Below are 18,951 nucleotides of genomic sequence, written 5' to 3' on the forward strand. Positions count from 1 at the left end.
AAAAGTCACCAAAGAAATATAATACAATCTAACTATGCAACAATATGCAATCGCACCATGAATATTAAAACAAGTATGTACATTTTTCCACAAAAAATGCATCAAGGAAAAACATGTGTACTACACATTTTGCACGCATTTTCAACTTAGCTAAAGCCATGAATGTAAAGTAAATGCATAACCATTTAAGAATTACCTATGCATATTTTTAAAAGCTGATAAGTGAAATGAAAAACATAAAACAAAGTAGTCTTAACATAATGCACATAAAAGATGAATTTAAATTATTTAATAGTTCTTAAGCAATTTGAATTTACTTTTTTTTGTATGATTTCATATTCACTACCTTTATATTTGGCATGAAATTCATTGAAAAATTATAAATCAAACCTTTTTTCATGTTTTTGTGAAATATATCATTAGAAAATTAACAACTTATCTTACAATATTAGAACAATTATCCTTTGCAACTAAACCAACAAACAATTCACATGGAATAAACCGTTAAGATAAATAGTAGCAACGCAACTTTTATAAAACCAATTGATCTTTTTTTTTTATAGAAGAACCATCTCTTTTAAGCCAGTAACCTTACAATATATGAAAGAGATATTATCAATTCAAACTAAAAGGAAGGAATTCCTAGAATTGTTGATTACCTTATTAGATGTATCAAAAGTTTCAACAAATAAAATAGTAGCCAATCAAGTAGACTATGCACATTGGCAAGATGTGATTCACTATAAGCAAAAGCAAGTTTACTTCCTCATGAGCCACTAATGGCCTAAATAATAAAAAAAAAGATAAAAATAATGTAGTTAACTCACCAAAAACAACTAATGCAAATGTAACATTAGTTAAGCAATCAAAAAATACATATTAATACCCACCATTCTAGATTTCCGTGCATCATTTTACTTTTTCAATGTCCAATTAAATATCATGTTTTATTGTCTTCCAAGTAAGCATGGGGACTACTCTTTCCTACATTACATTACAACATCACATATCTTATTTGGGTGAAAAGAAAAACATTGTAAAGAATTTAACGTAAAACACAAAGACTTATCGAATAAAATAATTCTATAAAATTCATGATCAAAGAATTCTCAATTACTTAGCAATGTTAGTAAAAGATACCTATCAAATGTCAAAATAATAAAAAGTCAAAAACTAAACATACTTGTTATTTTAAAAATTGGAAGCAAGTAAAACTAATGAATCCTCGAAACCCATTATCACAACTGGCATAAAAACAGTGGAAAGAAAACATTTAAAAACCAAAGTTACAAAATGCAATATAAAGAAAGGTGATATATATGCATTCCTAAATTGAAAGAAACAATCTAAACATCTAATGGACATGTAAATATAAACCTAATTAAAAAGTCAATAATCTTTACAAATCACATTAGATTGGATATCTAGAACTTAGTGAATTTTACAATCATAGCATAATAAAAAAAAAAAACAAAATTTAAAAAAAAGAAGGAAAAAACTCATGCTCCACTGACTTCAAAGGTATATCCAAGCCGAGTTAGTCCCTGTGTTCTACCATGATGAGTGGCTCCAACTTGAGAAAATCTAGTTTGTTATATTTTTTGTTTATCCAGATATTTTAAGAAATTAAGTAATTAACACAATTATAAGAAATCATAATAGAATCAAGTAAAAAACACATTTACAACAAATAAAAATAAATTCCTTAACATTAGAAACCATTTTACAAAAATCAACAATCTTTCAAAGAAAATAATCATATGACAATAATAGGATAGAATTCTTAAGTTTAAACAAACTCGTACAAAACCAACAACCTCCTAAAGAAAATAAAGAAATTTACAAAAAGAAAAAAGAAAAACTTGAATTTAAGAATTTTTTACACTATAAAATAATCAAAATCTTAAAAATTAAAATCCATAAACGAAAAAAACATTATTAAAACCCAAAAAAAGAGGGAATTAAAAATTTTTGAACTTGGCATTTGACATTGAAATTGATGTGAGCCGTTTGATTAGTGGGCTATGGAGTTGTTATTGTTGTTGGTGGTGGTGGTGGCAGATGGATAGGAGTTAACAACAAGCATAAAAGCGGTTGGGGTAGTGAAACTTACATGGATCATATATCCTTTCTCTCTTTCTCCTTTTTTTCTTTCTTTCTTTGAAATCTTAAGATTAATGTTATAAAATATTATTTCTAAATTACTATTCTAATCATTTTTAATAACATAAATGATATGGCAAGTAATTATATGATAGAAATAGCTTTTATATTATGTATGAGAAAACGAATAGAGTATCCATACTCTCCTAAGCTAGTAGAAAAGGTTATAGATTCCTAAAATTTTTGTTTTTCTCTTTGGATATCATCCATTTTGTGTCATTTCTTATAGAGCTGGTAATGACGATTAAAATCTATTCGGCCACCATCACTTTTGGCAAGGTTTTGCCGCAAGAAAAAAAACCAAAATTAAGAATTTAGAAGTAAATGTCAAAAAAATGCCTAAATTCCATATATATAGAGTATTTCTTATATTAGAGACGAAGAAAACATATATATCAACATTAAATTTGAATCACTGATGAAACTCTATATAAAATTTGAAATTATATATTATGCATAGATATATGCATACAATCATATATAATTAGAAACCAAATAGAATAGGCAATAATTAGTGTAAACCAAAATATCATACTAAAAACTTAAAAAAACCAAAAACAAATATTAATAAAAAAAACTAGAACCATTTAAAAATGAACTTATTATATTATAATATTAAATTCCAATATCAACCATTTGAATCATTTCAAAAGAGGAAAAAAAAAGATTATAAAATAAAGCCACAACCATCAGCAGTATACTCAACATCCACCACTAAAACAACAAACAAATTGCCACCACCAATAAAACAAATTGCCACAACTATTATAATAACAATTCAAAACCCACAAAAAATGCATAAAAACAAAACAACTAAACATAAAACTACCCTTAATTATTCACCCAAAAAAAAAAACACAACTTAACAAAAAAAAAAACACCACGTATGAAAAAAAAAATTGATTCAAACACAAAATCAAAACCCAAAAATCACAAAAATAATAATATGTACAATGCATGCAAAACAGAAACAATAAAATGAACACACATGCATACAAAGAACAACATCAAAATAACTCAAATTGAGGATTAAAATATGTCGAATTTCTTCATCCAACAAATAAAAACCTAAAAAATTGAGAAACCAAACATGAAAACAAAAGAAAAAATTCACCTTCTAACATAAAAGTACCTCTGATTACCAATCCAAAACCAAAAAAACACAACTTAATCAAAAAAATCACCATGCATGAAAAAAAAGTACCATGTATGAAAAAAAAATCAATACATAAAAAAGAAACCTATAAACCATAAAAACAATAATCTATATAATGCATGAAAAACAAAAACAATAAATCGCACAACATCCATACCCACAAAGAACAACATCAAAATAACTTGAATTATGAGATAAATTATCTGGAATTTCTTCATCCACAAAAAAAAAAAAAACTCAAAAAATGAAGAAACGAAACATAAAAAGAAAAGAAGAAACTCACCCGAAGGAACAAAATGAAGAAAAACAAAGAAAGACTGAAACTATAAAAACAAATAGAAGCGCGAAGCAGATACCCAAGCTTAAAAAAAAATTCTATCCCAAAACTAATCGCCCAATTATATTTTATTACATTGTTGAGGTGTCATAGGTATAGATAAAAAGGAATCGTTTTTATATATAAGTATAAATGTATAGATTAGAAAATTCTCCCAACTATGTGCAAATCACAAAATTTTTTTGTTTTGATGAAATATAAATTATTTAATTTATTAACTTAATAATACTTATACATATTTTATATATGAAAATTTAAATTCACACATGCTCAAATAAAATAATAACTGATTAATAAAATATCTAAATTCTCTTACAATTTTTTAATTATTTAAAATCATAATAATTTTATATAAAATAAAAACATGATTTAAATATGTTTAATAGCATGTATATATGATTATAATTTATTTTATTTTTTTGTAATTACTTGAATTTAATTCTCAAGCTAGAAAAATATATATATACATATATTATTTTTCAAAATATTCTCCTTATATTTTAACAAAATTTGTTAAATTATTCCTCACTTTAAGAAAATCTTTGAAAAAATGTTCGTAAAAAATCTCCAATATTTTTTAATTTGGAGAAATTTCAAAATAATTTTTTTTTTATTATCATCTTGATGTATATGAGTAAAATCATTAATTCTATATTTAACATTAAATATATATATATAGCACAATTTTTATATATAAAAATTTATAAAATCATTTTTATAGTTAGACTTAAAACTTTATTCCTAAATTTGATTTTCTAAAATGGACTTTCACCGAAGCAATTGCATTTGTCTAAGTGGTGTTAATTTGGTTATCCATCGTTGAAGCTTTCATTTTTTTTTCTCAAATATAAAGAGTCTAAAAAACCAATATTTTCAATCTCTTCATGACTTCTTTTTCACCTTAGTTGCTTGCCTTCGACCTCTTTTTTTTTATTTTTTTCAAAATTTTTATTTCTAAACCCTATGAACTTGATCCTTCCTATTCATGTTTTTCCTTCTTTCTTTTTTTTTTTTTTTTTATCTTTATAGTCTACTCGTCATTTTGGGTAAAATAAAATATTTTTCCAACAAGTTTTTTTAGTACATTTTTCTTGGTCTATGGTTTCCTTTCCTTTTCCACCACTTTCGCTTCTTATGGTATTGATGTATTGTTTTTTTAATTTTCAAACATAAAAAATTTTATGTTTTTTAAATCTAAGTTTTCTTTTTCTTGTTTGTTTTTTATTGATTGTTGGTTAATTGCGTTGTGTCTTTTCTAATTATTTTTTAAAATCATTTTTTCAACTTTAAAAAAATTTCAAATCTACTTTCTTTACCCTTTTGTTTTCTTTTTTGATTTTCTTGTTTTCTTTTTTAGGATACATGATTTTTTTAAAAAAAATATTAGTTTTTTCTTATTCATTTTGGTAAATATTATTTTTTTTACTAAGTAAATTTCTAAAACTTTCTTACTTTTATATTTATTTTGTTGGTTTCAAAATAAATAACGTCAATTAAAAATATATTTGCACATATCTACTTTTTATTTTTTAGATTTATTTTTATAATTTCTAGAATTATAGAAAGAATTTAGTCTTGAATTTTATTTTGTTGTTACATTTTTTTTGGAATATAAAAAATTTCATATTTACTTTCATTATCATTGGTGCTTTTAGTATTTTGTTGGTTTTTTACTTTTTTTAAATAATCTTGAAAAGATTAAAAAAATTTAAAAAATTGAAGTTATAATTGAAGTTGGACAGAGAGACTATTTTAAATAGATTGTATAAATTAAATTCCAATCCAACAATACATATATGACAATCTAATCCACCAATATAATATTTATCCATTATTAATATTGATCAATTATAAAATTTCAACCCAGTTACCTATGAATCAAAGCTCATTAATATCATCACTCAATCAACTTAATTTTTTAAGGAAAAAAACAAAAAAAAAACTTGAATTCAGCAACCAATCATTTAATGTCAATTCTTAAAAAATTATGAAACAATTAAAAAAAGTCATGTGTCAAGCTAATATTCAATTGAGAAATATCTCTTTAAATTATTGTAGATAATGAATTTTGTCCAAAACAGTTTAGCATGGTTAACCCAAGCTCATTTGAAGCCTATAAAGGCCTTTTTAAGAGCCTATAAAATACTTTGATATTTAGGCCTAATAAAAAGGAGACCCATATGATTACTATCAAACTCTTTCACATGAGATTTATACGAATGATATCTTTTCACGTGGATATATGGAAATTAAAGAATAAATGAAACGAGTAAACTCCAAAGTCAATAAAATCAAAATTACACAAAACTTGATCAAAATAAATAGAACCGAGATCAATCCTTAAAGCTCACAGCCTAATTGAAATCAATGTGGTTTAAAATTAAATTTGGTGATTTTTAAAACACTAAAAATTTTTATTGCATTGGGGAAAGTATAAAATTACCAAAATACCCTTATAAAGGTATTTTCATAATTTACCCTTTTCGAGCTTGGATTTTCATAAAACTTTTTAGATCTCAATTTTATAATATTTTATGATTTTAGTGCATTTGAAATCACAGTAATGCCTTGAAAAGTGTGAAATTACCAAAATACTCCTATAAAGTTATCTTCGTAATTTAACTTTTCCAAGCTCAAATTTTCACGAAACTTTTCAAATATCAATTCTATAATATATCATGATTTTTGGTGTTTTAAAATCTCAAAAATGAGCATGAAAACATTGATTTCTAAGAAAATAGTCTAAATACCGAAAACTTTACACTACAGGTAAAATGGTCTTTTCATGGGTTTGAAGGGTATAAAAATTTAACCTTTGTAGTGAATAATGTAGACCATTAGATCTTTTATTAATCTTGATCCAATGGCCAAAGGTGGTTCCTTGAAAGAAAAAAAAAAAGAAAAGCTTTGACCCTTGGATGAGATTTCATCCAAGGCTTTATATTCACCAAGAATGAGATATTGTTTTAGAGGCTGACTATTAAAATGGAAGAGGGAGTTCGGTCAAAGAAGGGAGGAAAAGGCTAGAAAGGCTGGAAAAGAGCCAAACACATAAAAAAAAAAAAAAGAAATAATTGCTAAAAAAAATAAGGAAAGCCAAATACAAAAGGAAAAAAGGAAAAAAAAAAAGAAAAAGAGAGGAGTTGGCCAAATAGCTGTGAAGATCTGCTAAAGGAGAAGCCTGAAGGAGCCAAAAAAAAAAAAGAAAAGAAATGAAGGAGCCATAACAGAGAAAATAAAAGTTGAAAAAAAGTAATGTTCTGCAACTATTTTTTCTTTCTTGTAAAATGATGGTGGTTTGGTGTTGAAAGTTGAAAGTTTGTTTTCTTCTTCTACTTGTTGTTTCCATATGTATGTTATTATATAAGCTTAAAAGTTTATATTACATAGGTGCTATTATGTTTAATCTTTACATGAAATGAAACAAGAAAGCTTAAAACTTCCTTTTGTTATGTTTGTTGGCTTTTCATTATTGTTCACGCATCTTGTTCTTTCTTCTCTTCACTTTTGCACCTAGTATATATAATGCATGTTCTATAATTGGTCCATGGAAGTTAAGGGTCTCAATACTTTGAGGGTTTGTTTTATTTTATGTCAATGGTTGGATGGAGTTTGTTTGTAAAAGTTTAAATGAAAGAATAGAAAAAATTATTAAAATGAAGAAGAACACCATTTAGGCAACCAAAGCAATGGCGTGGGACCACGGCTGTAAGTTTGTTTATTTCATCTTTGCCTTACGTTGGTTTGATCTAAAATGGGAGAGTGGTAGTTTTAAAAAAAAAAAAAGGAATGAATATGTATAAAGGGCCATGACGTGAGGGCCATGTACTTTGTCACCCTTTTGTTTGTTTTTAAAGATGATGGACTTAAACAACCTTTTATGATGAATAATTTGTCAAAATATAAATCTTAAAAGCCGTGGGGCATGATCTTTGTCTTCCTTGTGTTAGTTTTAAATAAGATGGGTTCTTATAAGTTTGTTAGTTGAAATTCTTTGATAAATAATTTTTAAAATATAAAACTTAAAGTTTGTTTTCAATAAAATTTATTTTTATGTGTGTTTAATTTTAATTATACTTATGCAATTTGTTTATAATTTTTTAAATTTAATTGTAAGTTTAATTTTATGTATTGTTAATTTCTTTATTGTTTAGATTCTCATGCTTATTTTAATTTAATATTTCATATTTAAATCCATGTTTGATATATTTTATTTTTCATGCATTTTAAAGTTATGAATAATAATATTTTTGATATGATAATAATAATAATGTTGATAATAATAGTAATGGAAATCTCCAAAGATAAGATTTTAAAGAAGTCTAAATAATGATTCCTTAAAATCTCTAGGTGAGAATACTTTTTCTAAAAATATTACCAAAGTAATGAAATATTTAAAAAAATATTCAATACAAAAGATTTTCATTCATTTCCTAAGATTAAATTAGATAACGATGAAATAATATAATTACTCTTTTAGAAGTAAAATTAATATAGTGATTAACTATTTTTGCTTTTTAATAAAAATAATAATAGCAATTAAAGATTGGAATTAGAATAAAAATTAAATAAGAAAAGAAAATTCTCAAAAATTGCTTTGGTGAAAAAAGTCTTTTATAAATTGACAAAGTATTAGAATATTTAAAAATTTCTTTTCAATATAGAAAATTTTCATTTCTATAATTGTTTTCTTTAATTTGAACAATTTTCTTAATAAATAAGAGTGCGTTTTTTAGAAATAAATATATTTGTAGATAACTATATTATTACATGACTTTTAAAACTAGACGAAAAATTTTCAAAGATGAGATTCTAAAGAAATCCGAATAGTGATTCTTTAGGAATTTTTAAGTAACAAAATTTATCTAAAAAATGTATTAGAGCATTTAGATTAATTTTTGATAAAGATTTCTCGTTTTTTTTATAAACGGCATAAAAATGAGTTTTTAAGAAAATGCTATTTATTTTTAAAATTTAGATATCATATTTTATGAAAATAAATATAAACCACCAAGAATAAGATTTTTGAGAATTTTGAGTAACGATTTTTAAAATTCCTTAGGTGAGATAGTTTCTTTTAATATTGTCAAAGTATTGAAATATTTTTAAGAAATTTTCAAATTAAGGGTTCTTATTTATTTATTTATTTTAAGCTTACTAAAAAAATTAAAAATATGTTTAGGAAGTAAATTTTAAATACCAAATTTAAGACTATTTTAGTCAATATTAAAAGATAACACATAATTAATTGATACCATTTTAAACAGGCATTGTAAGGGTGCTAATCATTCCCTACACATAACCCATTCATGAACCTAAACTATTTTCATAGACCTAAAAATTATCTTTTTAATAAAATTTTAATTAATTTTAAAATTTTTATTAAAAGAATAAGTTTTAATAGATGGTTAGTCACACCTCACCAAAAAAGATTGATGATGACTCTATTTCTTTTGTTTTCAAATTCGTCTAGTGGTCTTCAAAACCGTTACAACAATTATAACAAGAATTTAGCCTGCACTATGTCAGGAAGTTTGTTTAAGGAATATGATCTAAATGTAGTTAGAAAATACGATATTATTTATGCAAATAAATAGAATGTAAAATAATATATTGATTTGTTAAATGTTGATGTGCATATTCAAAAAGTTTTTTAATGAATTCAAACTAAATGAAAAAGATAGAAAGGTGTTCAATGTAATTCTCTAATGTCCACAATTGATAAGACAGATGCAATTCTTCAAGAGCAAAACTATTACAATCAATTAAGTGAATACAAAAAGAGAAGCAAAAGTGTGCAAAAGTGCGAGTTACTTCACCTGCTTGGTAACAATTTTAGTTACAATGAAATATACCAAATACATGGCAGTGACTTTGTTAACCATCTGTAAGATTAATAATGTAATTTATGTATTGATAATCTTATTAAATATATGAGATGTAGGTTAAGTTATAGGTCAAATAGTAATAAAAAAACATTGGAAAGGCAAAAGGAAATTTGTTTTGGGTTCTAAAAGGAAAGATATATCAACTTTGTGCAAATTCAAAGACTTGTCATCATTTAACTTTTCAAGAGACAATACAAGTTCTATTGTAACAAAAAATTGAAACACATTAGTACCATAAAAAAGAAAGAGAAACATGTTGAAAGAATGTAGCAACTAAGGAAGCTAAAGATTGAAAAAGTTATTGAAGAATCAATTTCATCAAGTTAATTCTACAAATTTTTGTTCTAGTATCCTCCCATTGTAAAGCTCAACTTTCACATAGAATGCAACTTCACAATAACATTTAAATATAGAGTTCTGAGGGATAAAAATACCTTTTCAAAGAGCTCACTCGTATTTTTAAGGTTGGACTAATAGAGAACATACAGTTTTTATTCCCTTCGTTGTCTGCATTTGAAATGATTAATTAGTGAAAATTTATTTGTTTAGAGATTTGAAAATATGATGACTATTAAATGAAATATTCAAAACATCTAATCACTTATAATTTCCCTTAAGTGCCTTGGTTTTTTATATCAAATCCACAAAACTTAAAAGATCAAGCCTACAACTCTAAACAAAAATATAAAGTTTATATAGACCATAACAATTCCAAGATGATGGTAAGGCAAAGTGAATGATATCTAATTTCACTTAGAACCTTGCAATGTGAGACATATAACTTTAATACATTTGTATATATCTATTTCATTAAACAAAGATAAAATTACAAAATCAAAATTTGATCTGCAATTGCTATCAAACCTCATGTTAACCATCCAAAACCTTAACAATTATAAGAAAAACTATAAGAGTAAATAGTATTAAAAATGTGTATGTTTGTTAGTAAAAATGTATCGACAATGTGGCAGTTCCCTTAATTAATAAAAAAGTATTAACAATGAAACCTTATAGTTACATTCTTAATTTTGTTGTTTACTGTAATACTAGTATTATTCGTAAACAATATCTAACCTTAAATAGAACAAATAATGAATCCTTATAATACAATTAAATATTATTAAAGAATAAAAGAAAAAATACTTATCTTTGTAACTAAATCATATATTTTCTGTTACTTGAAAAAAATTTATAAAATTAATTATGTTGTAAATATATGCAAATAAAAATATCAGGCAAAAATAAAAAAAATATATAAGAGTGAATAGAAAGGAAAAAAAGGGAATAAATGAGGTTTTAATACATAATAAAGAAATTCAGTATTGTTTTTTGTTTGTTACCAATGATTTTTAAGCTATGACGCAAAATAACTATGAAAAATTGAGGGTATCATTCGTTCTACCAATTTTTTGGGTAATGGGTTCCTTTCAAGATTCTTTTCATTTGTTGGATGTGCTTATGTTACTTTTATTTCAAGATATCATTTCATTTAATTATAAATTAAAAGCTTAAACAAATTACCAACTAAATTACATCAAAATATGAAAAAAATATGAAAAATTAAAAAGAATTTTCAAAATAATATAAAAAATTTCCATTCACTTTTCTTTGTCAATTCATTAATTGACGCAAGAATACACCCCGATTGAGATGTCTACACCTGATCTACCTATAAATTACCATATCAAGACTAATCTTTTACATCTACTGTAATCATGATTGGACTTTTGCTCTATCTTTTTTCAATCTTTCTCTTTTTTGTTTTTTGTTTTTCCCAAATCCTCTCCCTCAAGAAACTCTATTCAACCTTTAATCTTCATTTTTTCTCAATTTTCCCAAATCATCTCCCTCTCACTCATAAGCTTCTTGTCCATAAGCTTTTACCTGCAATCTTTTTTTTTTTTCCAAATTGTCTTTAATTTCATGTCCAAAAGCTTCTCTGTACTCCAAAAACTTTCTTGTAGTTTTTTCTTTGTTTTTCATTTCAAGCCTTAGTTTTTGCCTTTATTTTGCCCCCAGCGTCTTTTTCTAATCTCCTTTCATGCGTCTTCATGGAAAGTCAAGAAGCGTTGTTTTCTTATTTTTAATCGATTTCCTTAAAAGTATCTAAAGCTTAAAAATATAATTTTATCCTTATATTTTGTGCCAATCAATAGATAACAAATGGAATGAAATTAGATACCTTAATAAATATTGAGTGAATAGTGAAATTGGGGAGACTACTTTCATCTACTTGTTATAAAATGGTATATGTGTCTTTATATTTACTATGCATATATTTTTAAGTTAGTATATATGTTGACTATATTGATTATTTTGATCCTATGCCTTTTTAATTCTAGTCATTATATAATTTTGTTCACAAAATGATTAGTTTAAATTAGGGATATAATTAACCTAAATTTAGGATGTTCTTGCATATAAATTTATGTACAAGATTGTTCATTTGAATATATAGAAATAAAAGTTCCTCAAATTTTTTTGTTTTTTAACTTAGTATCGAAGCCTCAATTTTTTTAATTTTTATTCAATTTTCTCTTTCCTAATCATTGGCCACCCAAGTTTCAATGTTTCAATGGTTTTTTCTAAAAACTCACATCAAAAATCACTTTTTTGGCAACCAACGGTTCTACAATCGAAACAACATCTCCATTCGTGATAGCATGCACTCTTACACGTTAGGTCAATTTCAATCCATTTTGACAAGTTTCTGACAAGATAGCTTTTATCACATTATTGACGTGTCATTTTTCAATTCACTTGAAAATTTACCACATCATCGATTAGTTGCGGTAGCATCTTAATGGGTGTCATATTCTAATTACACATCAACTTTGATAATGTGTCACCTTATCATTTATCCATGTCACTACCATTTTAGTCTCTTTTCTACCATTTGTCACGTTCTCTAGCAGCCATAATATCAATTGACTTTTTTCAAATTTAACTGATTCAGCCTACTGGTTTTGTCTTTGATCGTTAGGTTTAAGCATTATTTGATTAATTCTTCATTACATTCAATCGATTACTTAGATTTTTTAGCATGTTATTTTTTATTTTAACCTTTGTTTTTCATAAAACTACCTAATTATATATAGTTTATGCATTATTTAATTGACTTTGTACATATAAATTTATTATTATGGAGAAATTTGAAGGTTCTATGTTAATTCAAGCTATTTTATATGAAGATAATTATTGTTTTAGGCTGAAGAGATTTATGGCCTTCTTAAAGGGAGAAAACTCTAACGATATGTCACTAGTGAGATCAATAGGCCAACATAGAAAAAAGATAAGGATGCTGATAAATTCTATGAATGATTTAAGGATTGAGATTGTAAAATTCATTAGATACTTTTTATTCCTCACATCAAAAGTCAATTTGGTTGTATTGGCACTTCAAAAAAGGTTTGAGATTTCCTTACTATAAGATATTCCACCAAAAGATGTACTATTAGGTATAAACTATTTTGTAATCTTGCCTGTCTCCAACAATAGCCTAGGCAATCCATCCATGATAATTTGCTTAAATGCAACCACTTTAGGATTAGATAGCTTTAAGTGAAATAATTTGGGTTTATATATATAAGCAAGTTTGAATTTTGGTGGTCCGACCTGAAGGGATTAGACCTATAGGATGCAAGTGGGTTTTCAAGAAGAAAACTAACATGGATGGCAATATACAAGTGTACAAAAAGTTAAACAAATGGTAAACAAATATAATTTAAAACAAGGAGTTGGTTTTGATTAACCTTTTCTCTAATGGCCATGGTAAAATCCATTAGGATTATGTTTGCTATAATTGTATACCATAATTACGAGATATAAAAATTGGATGTCAAAACGATATTCTTTAATAAGAATTTGCAAGAAGAAGTGTACATGACATAACTTGAGGATTTTAAATCCAAACAAGATACCAATAAGGTACACAAGCTTCAAAGGTCCATTTATGGACTTAAACAAGTATTGAGGAGTTGAAATATCCGTTTTGATAAAGCAATCAAAGAATTTAAATTTATAAAAAAATACAAATGAATCTTATGTATACAAGAAGACTAGTAAGAGTGCATTTGTTTTCGTAATGCTATATGTAAATTACATATCGTTTATAGAAAACGATATACCAATATTCCAATCGATTTAGATTTGGGTTCCAAAAAAGTTCTCTATGAAGGATTTAGGAGAAACAATATACATATTAAGAATAAAGATCTATAAAGGTAGATTTAAGAGGTTGATTAGATTCTCACAATTTACATTTATAGACAAAGTGCTAAAAGGTTTAGCATAGCAAAATCCAAAAAGGAATACTTGCATATGTTTCATGGCATTAATCTCTCCAAAGATATATGTCTTAAGACACAAGAGAGAGATCGCATAATACGATTCCATATGCTTCGATAATTAGATCTATCATAGATGCAATGCTTTACATAAAATCAAATGTATCCTATGCCTTAGGCATAATAAGTTAATACCAAGTTAATATGGGTGATAATCATTGGATGGTAATAAAGACTATGTTTAACTACTTAAGAATAACCAAGGATTTTTTTTTTTTGTCTATGAAAAAAACTCAAAGTTGAGGGTTATTCTTATGCTAGTTTCCAAATTGACAAGAATGATAGTAGATCCCAAAACGGTTATGTTTTTACTCTTAATAGTGGTGCAGTTAGTTGAAAAAGTTTCAAACAAGTCACAACAACATATTCTATAATTAAAGCTATATACATCTATACATTTAAAGCTGTGAAAGAAATAGTTTGGATCAAAAGGCTCAAAACTAAACTAAGTCTAGTTCCTAGCATTGTAAATCCAATAACAATTTATTGTGATAATGACAAAACAATTGCATAGGCAAAGGACCAAGGTCTCATCAAAGATCCAAACATATATTGAGACTTTATCATTTCATAAAAATATTCACTAGAGTTGATATGAAAAATTAAACAAGCACTCATGGAGGATAACATAACTAATCCTCCAACTAAGTCATTGTTATAGTAAAAGTATGGTAAACATGTAGTTTAATATGGTATTAGATATATATGTGATTGGCTTTAATGCAAGTAAGAAATTGTTATATATGCTTTCTTTTATTTATCTATAAACTTTCTTTATATTATTATTACTTAATGATAAACCCTTTAGAATAAATATAAGTATTGCAAGAGAATGACAAACAAGTTATTATTATGATATCATTATCAAATCAAAGCTATATTTTTAAATGTTCTTAGTTAATGTTTTGTCAAAAAAGAACATTGATAAAAATTGTTAAGGTTGACACATAGTTATACTTTTACTTATAAATTAAGTAACTAATCTTATAGATTGAAGTTTAGATAATTTTGAATTAATACATGAGTGCTTGATAAGAAACAAATTTACTAAACATAACTCATATGAAAATGTCATTTGATATACCACTTAGTATTTATGGTAACATTTTCATATAATAGTAGTATAAGTGATCTTTAACTGGAGATTAATAATGATATTATATGAGAATTGTTATATTTTGATATTGTTTTATTTATAATCTTAACCATAGATGTCCCAATAAGACAATATTGAATATAATAATAAACATGAAAATATATAAGTAACCAATAAAAAATTCATCTTGAGTATCGAAAGAATATTTTTGTTTTAATCAAAATCAACTAGAAAATCTTTAATCAAATTTTATACTTATTTATAGAGCTAATATCTTAATTAGATAGTTCATTTTTATCACGTCATGACACATAATTAAAAATTATCATATTAAATCCATCGGCATACTAGCTAATAATAATTATCTTGTCATTTTAGTAAAAAGTGAGGATTCATGTTTGGTCACATAGCAAATTCTAATTAGATGTTACATTCATATTTTTTGAGCCTATGATTGGGGAAGGACTTTTGTAACAATTTTCTAAAGAGGGGTGAAAGAAAAAGGAGAAAGAAAAAGAAGAAATATAAAATAAAAGAAAAATAAAAATTAATTTTAATGGTTTATGGATTTTTGAGAATATAAAAAGATAATTTTAGGTTAAAAAATACTTTTCAAATTGAAATTTTGTTTAGGGAAAAGATCTTTAACGTATTTCTTTTCTCTGAATATTCTAGATCCAAAAAACATATATTTAATAATATTATATTTTGGCAAAAAAAATAATATTATATGAAATTTTGTTGCTATTAATTATGGCGTGCATTTTTAATACTCCACTTTATTGATGGTTTTGCTATTTATTTTTTATTATATATATTCTAATTTTTATATTATTTATATTTTTGTTAAAAAATAAATAATAAAAATATCAATAAAATGAAGATAAGTTGTAATTCTTTCCAACTAAGTAAAACGTTTTTGGATTAGTTTTGTGAAAGTCAGAGAAAAAAAAAAGGGAAAATTAGTGCCAAGTTTATATATATTATTATTCTTCTTTCATTTCATTTTCTCTTTTCTTCTTTATTTTTTTATTTTTAAATATTTATAATTTAAAATAATTTTATTGTTTTTTGAAAATTTTGTTCTCGTAACATAATTAGGATTTTTATTTTTCCGTAAACATAAATATATTTCGGAGAAAAGAAAACATTTATCAAGTATACATATAAAACGACATCGTTTAAGAGCTATAATCTGAACCGCTGCACGGGGCAAAATCCAACCCTAATTTTGCCATTACAAATACTGAACCCGCTTAACCACTCCGCACTTTCTTCCTTGAAGTAGCAGCAGCTGAAGCCGAAGCCCAAAGGAGAGCTTCATAGATTCATATACAACTTCGCTTCTCTGCTAGCTAAGGTTTTTTATCATCTGGGTTCTCTCTGTTTCCCTCTTCTATGCCCCATATGTTTTATATTTCAAAGCCTAGTCTTTTCATTTTTATGTAGCGTAAATCAAGCCATGTTTCAGCCTAATTCAGTTCATGACAAAATGAGTTGCCTTTGTTTCACCTGTTTTGGAATTGGGTTCTCTTTCTTTTCTTCTACTATGCCTCTTTTATTATTCAAAGAAACCTCCTTTTTGTTTATATTATTTAAATGGATTTAGAAAATGAGTAATCCTCCACCTTTTCGAGGATTATGTAATTGAACTGTGAGCATATCCTGATAGAATTTTCATGTTTGTAGTTGATCTCTTTATGCTAACTATGCAAGATAATGAAATGTGACGATCATTGGATCTCTTTCTGTTAACTATTTAAGGAAAATGAGCTATGATAAGTATTTCCCTGTTAGAATTTCATGTTTGTAATAGATCTTTTTTTTTTTTTAACTATGTAAGAATATTTGTAGATGATCTCTTTCATGTTTGTGCCTAGGTGTTTTTATCTGTATCATTTTCGTGTTGTGTCAAACATGTGTAAATAAAATATGAAAAATTGTGTTTCCAAACACAAAATATATTTCTTTTTGCTAAACCCATAATACATTTTTTGCTAAAATTTTAAACCATATTGCTTTTGTGTCTTTTCTAATGCTTTTTTTGTGTTGTGTTACAATTTTGTGTTTAAAATTGCCAATCTAGTTAAAACATCATTTAATGTGTATGAGTAGTACCTTTTCAAAAGCTTGATGGATATTATTTGTTTTCTAGAACTGCCAAAATGTACACCTCAAGGAAGAAGATCCATAAGGACACGGATGCTGAACCCACTGACTTTGAAGAGACAGTTGCGCAGGTTTGTCATATTTAAGTACCTTATTGTGTATCAGTCCAAATGTTGACAAATTCCAATGCTTGATGGTGCTGCAGGCATTGTTTGATTTGGAGAATACCAACCAGGATTTTAAGACTGAGTTGCAAGATCTGTTTATAAACTCAGCAGTGTATGGATTCGAAGCCCACACCCTTTTCCAGACTTTCATTTGTTTTCTACTCCTTAAATTGGCCATTTTTTAACTAATGTTGAAGATGCATTTTAATCCTACAGTCAAATGGATGTTTCCGGAAATCGCAAGGCAGTTGTTATTTTCGTACCATACAGATTGAGGAAGGCATTCCGCAAGGTTCATTTACGCCTTGTTAGAGAATTGGAGAAAAAGTTCAGTGGAAAGGTAATTTACTCTACTTTTCCATTAAAAAGTTAGAAAATCATGTATGTGTTTGTGTGTGTGTAGTCCAATATTGCCCCATTGGAAGTTACTTGTCAATTAGACTTGATTTTGGTTGTATTATTGGTTAATGTATTTTCTTTTGCAGGATGTTGTTGTGCTTGCCAACAGGAGGATATTGAGGCCACCAAAGAAAGGCTCTGCTGTTCAGCGACCTCACAACCGGACACTTACTGCTGTTCATGATGCAATGCTTGAAGATATAGTGCACCCTGCTGAGATTGTTGGGAAGCGCACCAGATACCAAATTGATGGAACCAAAATAATGAAGGTAGTTAAGAGATACTTTTTGTTAACCGTAACAACATGGAATATCTCTTCTTTTCATGCTTGCCATCAACCATGGTATATCTAATGTTGTCTCTTCCTCAGGTTTTCTTGGACCCAAAGGAGAAAAATAATACCGAATACAAGCTGGAGACAATTGCAGGAGTATTCAGGAAGCTTACCGGGAAAGATGTAGTTTTTGAGTACCCTATAACAGAGGCCTGAAAAAGAACTTTGATGGACAAGCTTTTTTCTTGTTCTGTTTATTTATGTTAAGAGTTATTAACAGCATTGGATAGGGTACTATTGGTAATTTTGACTCTGATTTAAGTTTGTTTTTCAAATAGGAGAAATGAATCTTTTATGTTTTTGGAAAATGGAAATACTCTCTCTGTGGCCTACATATTGATTTCTGCACGTATTGTGAATTCCCTGCTAAAGCAAGAAAGTGTTATTTAATGTTGTTTAAGAGCTGGTAGCTGAAAATATAACCGATGGTTGCCTCTGATTTTTTATCATTCAACTGAAATTATAAAACTAGATGGGTTAGTGTAATATGTTATAAGTTCCTTTTATTCATTAAATTGAATGGAAAAATATGGATTAAGGGAATTAAATCAGCACAAAATTCAACTTTCAAGTAGTTTATGATCATTCAACCCTCCCAAAAAAAAAAAAAAGAAAAATGAAGTTTTCAATTATACATCAAAGATTTCAACAAATTGTGGAGGGTAGGGGATTGCATGTTGCCGCAAAGTCACATTACTCTGTTGCTGCTGACATTATAAGGAGATTTAAAAAAGGTATATTCCATTTGCAGCAACCACCACCCATCATTTACGGTGTGTTTGGAGTGTGTTTGGATTGAGAGGAGAGGAAGAAAAGGAAAGTAAAGGAAATAAAATTCATATTTTTTTGTTTGGATAAATATTTAATTTAAAGAAAGAAAAAGAGGTGGAAATCAAATAACATTTAAGTTTTTTTATAAGCTTAAATTTTTTAATATCCCAATTTAGAGGAAAAGT

General features: G+C 26.3%; 2 protein-coding genes across 2 annotated transcripts in view; both read left to right on the forward strand.

Moving 5' to 3' along the window:
- Positions 1-17,232, forward strand: part of LOC111305748 (alpha/beta-Hydrolases superfamily protein) — a 54,747-nt gene extending 37,515 nt beyond the window's left edge. Inside the window, exon 9 of the mRNA XM_022903517.2 lies at positions 17,142-17,232. The gene's annotated coding sequence lies outside the window, so the exon portion shown is untranslated. The remainder of the gene's footprint in view (positions 1-17,141) is intronic.
- Positions 16,292-18,303, forward strand: LOC111306298 (small ribosomal subunit protein eS7y-like). The gene is made up of 6 exons (XM_022904200.2): positions 16,292-16,346; positions 17,142-17,226; positions 17,301-17,374; positions 17,479-17,602; positions 17,748-17,930; positions 18,032-18,303. The coding sequence occupies exons 2-6, from the start codon at positions 17,152-17,154 to the stop codon at positions 18,149-18,151; spliced, it is 576 nt and encodes a 191-aa protein (XP_022759935.1). The 5' UTR covers positions 16,292-16,346; positions 17,142-17,151; the 3' UTR covers positions 18,152-18,303.
- Positions 18,304-18,951: the final 648 nt, after the last annotated feature.

Source organism: Durio zibethinus, chromosome 21 (genome assembly GCF_047325235.1).
Source record: "Durio zibethinus cultivar Kanyao isolate XHJ-2024 chromosome 21, ASM4732523v1, whole genome shotgun sequence".
In the NCBI taxonomy this organism is placed as follows: domain Eukaryota; kingdom Viridiplantae; phylum Streptophyta; class Magnoliopsida; order Malvales; family Malvaceae; genus Durio; species Durio zibethinus.